Genomic DNA, 1,927 nt, shown 5'->3' with positions numbered 1-1,927 from the left:
TAAGTTAATGTTTGAGTTTACTAGTCTTTGATTGTGATTATTTCTGAGAGTGCATTATTTGTCATTTGCAGATTTTGATGCCATCACTGACCCCATCATGAAAGCTAAAATGGTTGCCCTGAAAGGTATCAACAAAGTCATGGTTCAGAACAACATGGGAATGACTCCAATGGTCATGAACAGGTAAAAAGTTCACTTTAGTATGGCATTAATACATTTTCTTCTGTGTGTAGAACATTTAATATGATGGTAGTGTATTTGTTTCGTTTTTTAAAGCAACCTTAATACCAATCTAATAATGATGCCACTAGGATGTTGTACAACTATTTGTAGAATTGATCAAATGTTATTGCTGTATTACAGATTTCCTCCTGGTCCTGTAGCACCTTGTCCTGAAAGCGCACCGCTTCCTCCACAAGTTGTTGGACAGGTAATTGAATCATTAATGCTTAGATGTTGTTTAAAACTATACAATATAATATCTAACTTGGAAATATATAACTACATACTTGTCCATCTTTCTTTTAGGATGGCAAATTGACACAAGTATCAAGACCAAATCCTCCAAACTTTGGACCAGGATTTGTCAGTAAGTTCCCGAGAAATGTATATGGATATTCAACTTTTTGGTTTGAACGTCTGTTAGGCCTAGAAATGTTAAGATGTTTGTTTTTTATGCTGTCAAGATTGCTAACAAAAGAGCCTTTTTCTTCTTTCAGACAATCCTCAGAGGGCTCAGTACGAGGAGTGGCTCCAGGAGACTCAGCAACTACTTCAAATGCAGCAGAAGTTTCTGGAAGAGAAGATTGGAGCTCACAGGAAGTCTAAGAAAGCCCTGTCTGCCAAACAGAGAACAGCTAAGAAGGCAGGGAGAGAGTTCCCCGAGGAGGACGCTGAGCAGCTCAAACATGTCACAGAGCAGCAGGGTGTAGTGCAGAAACAACTGGAGCAGGTAAATGTTCGCCCTGTCAAACTCCAGCACTTAATTCTGTCTCAGCCGTCTAATGCTCAATGGCTGCCCTAAGCATTGTCCTTTCATTGGTCCAATGCACAGAGTTTAATGTTTTAAATTTTAAGTAGGGATTGGCCGCATGTCAAATGTGGCCCTCCACCAGAAGTAGTTGCCCACACATGGGCACAAAAGTCAGGCTGCTTAGGAACATGTTGGAGACGGTGTGTGTGGTGCTGAAAAGAAAAAAACCACGGCAAGTCTATTTGCAAAGATGATAACATGAGGATAAGGTTAATACATATAAGATGTAAAAGAATCCCATACACAATTCAATCTTACACGTTTTTGTTTTTTATAGGGAGCAGAGGTGCTGGATTTGACCATATCTTACTTTTAAAGCAACACCTAATTAGTATTAAATTAAATTAGTTAATTGATCTAACAGATAAGGCAGGGTATGCATTCAGTGGTACACCTCTAGCTATTTTCTTACCAAGCAGAAATGAAAACAGTATCTGAACAAACTGAAAAAGTCAAAACACACAGACTGATTTCTGCATTTCACCTGTCAACCTGCTTTGACTCACCCTAAAAAGCAGTGCTGAAAAAAGTGCTCTTGGCTGATTGTGCTTTCCAACTCTGGCTTTAAAGTAAATTCTTCAGGTACTGTTCAAAAATAAAATAATTAATTTCTTCCCGTGGGTAAACCCTTGTCCTCATAAATTTGTCTTCTAAATGTGATAAAACAGCTCACAAGCAATACATAATTTCTTTGTGATTTTCATACAGAACCTCAATCACATTTTCTGTGAATATGTCTTGTGTTTTGTTTCAGATCCGTAAGCAGCAGAAGGAGCATGCTGAACTTATAGAGGAGTACCGAGTGAAACAGCAGCAAAACAATATGACGCCCATAATGCCTGGGATGCACCCAATGCCAGGCCCTGCTGGCATGGTTCCCAGTGGACCACCGAT

At 39.2% G+C, this 1,927-nt stretch overlaps 1 protein-coding gene across 8 annotated transcripts in view; it reads left to right on the top strand.

Annotated features, from left to right (window-relative positions):
* Positions 1–1,927, top strand: part of kmt2cb (lysine (K)-specific methyltransferase 2Cb) — a 64,000-nt gene that overhangs the window by 48,813 nt on the left and 13,260 nt on the right. For all 8 annotated transcript variants that reach the window (XM_035671429.1, XM_035671434.1, XM_035671431.1 and 5 more), the window contains 5 exons: positions 72–183; positions 364–430; positions 529–589; positions 720–952; positions 1,788–1,921. In XM_035671429.1, the coding sequence (XP_035527322.1) occupies positions 72–183; positions 364–430; positions 529–589; positions 720–952; positions 1,788–1,921 (607 nt within the window). The remainder of the gene's footprint in view (positions 1–71; positions 184–363; positions 431–528; positions 590–719; positions 953–1,787; positions 1,922–1,927) is intronic.

The sequence above is a fragment of the Morone saxatilis genome, unplaced genomic scaffold, assembly GCF_004916995.1.
Source record: "Morone saxatilis isolate NCDOM2014 unplaced genomic scaffold, NCSU_SB_2.0 Contig23, whole genome shotgun sequence".
NCBI lineage: Eukaryota > Metazoa > Chordata > Actinopteri > Moronidae > Morone > Morone saxatilis.
Note: the sequence above shows the minus strand (reverse complement) of the source record. Positions and strands in the feature narration are given on the sequence as shown.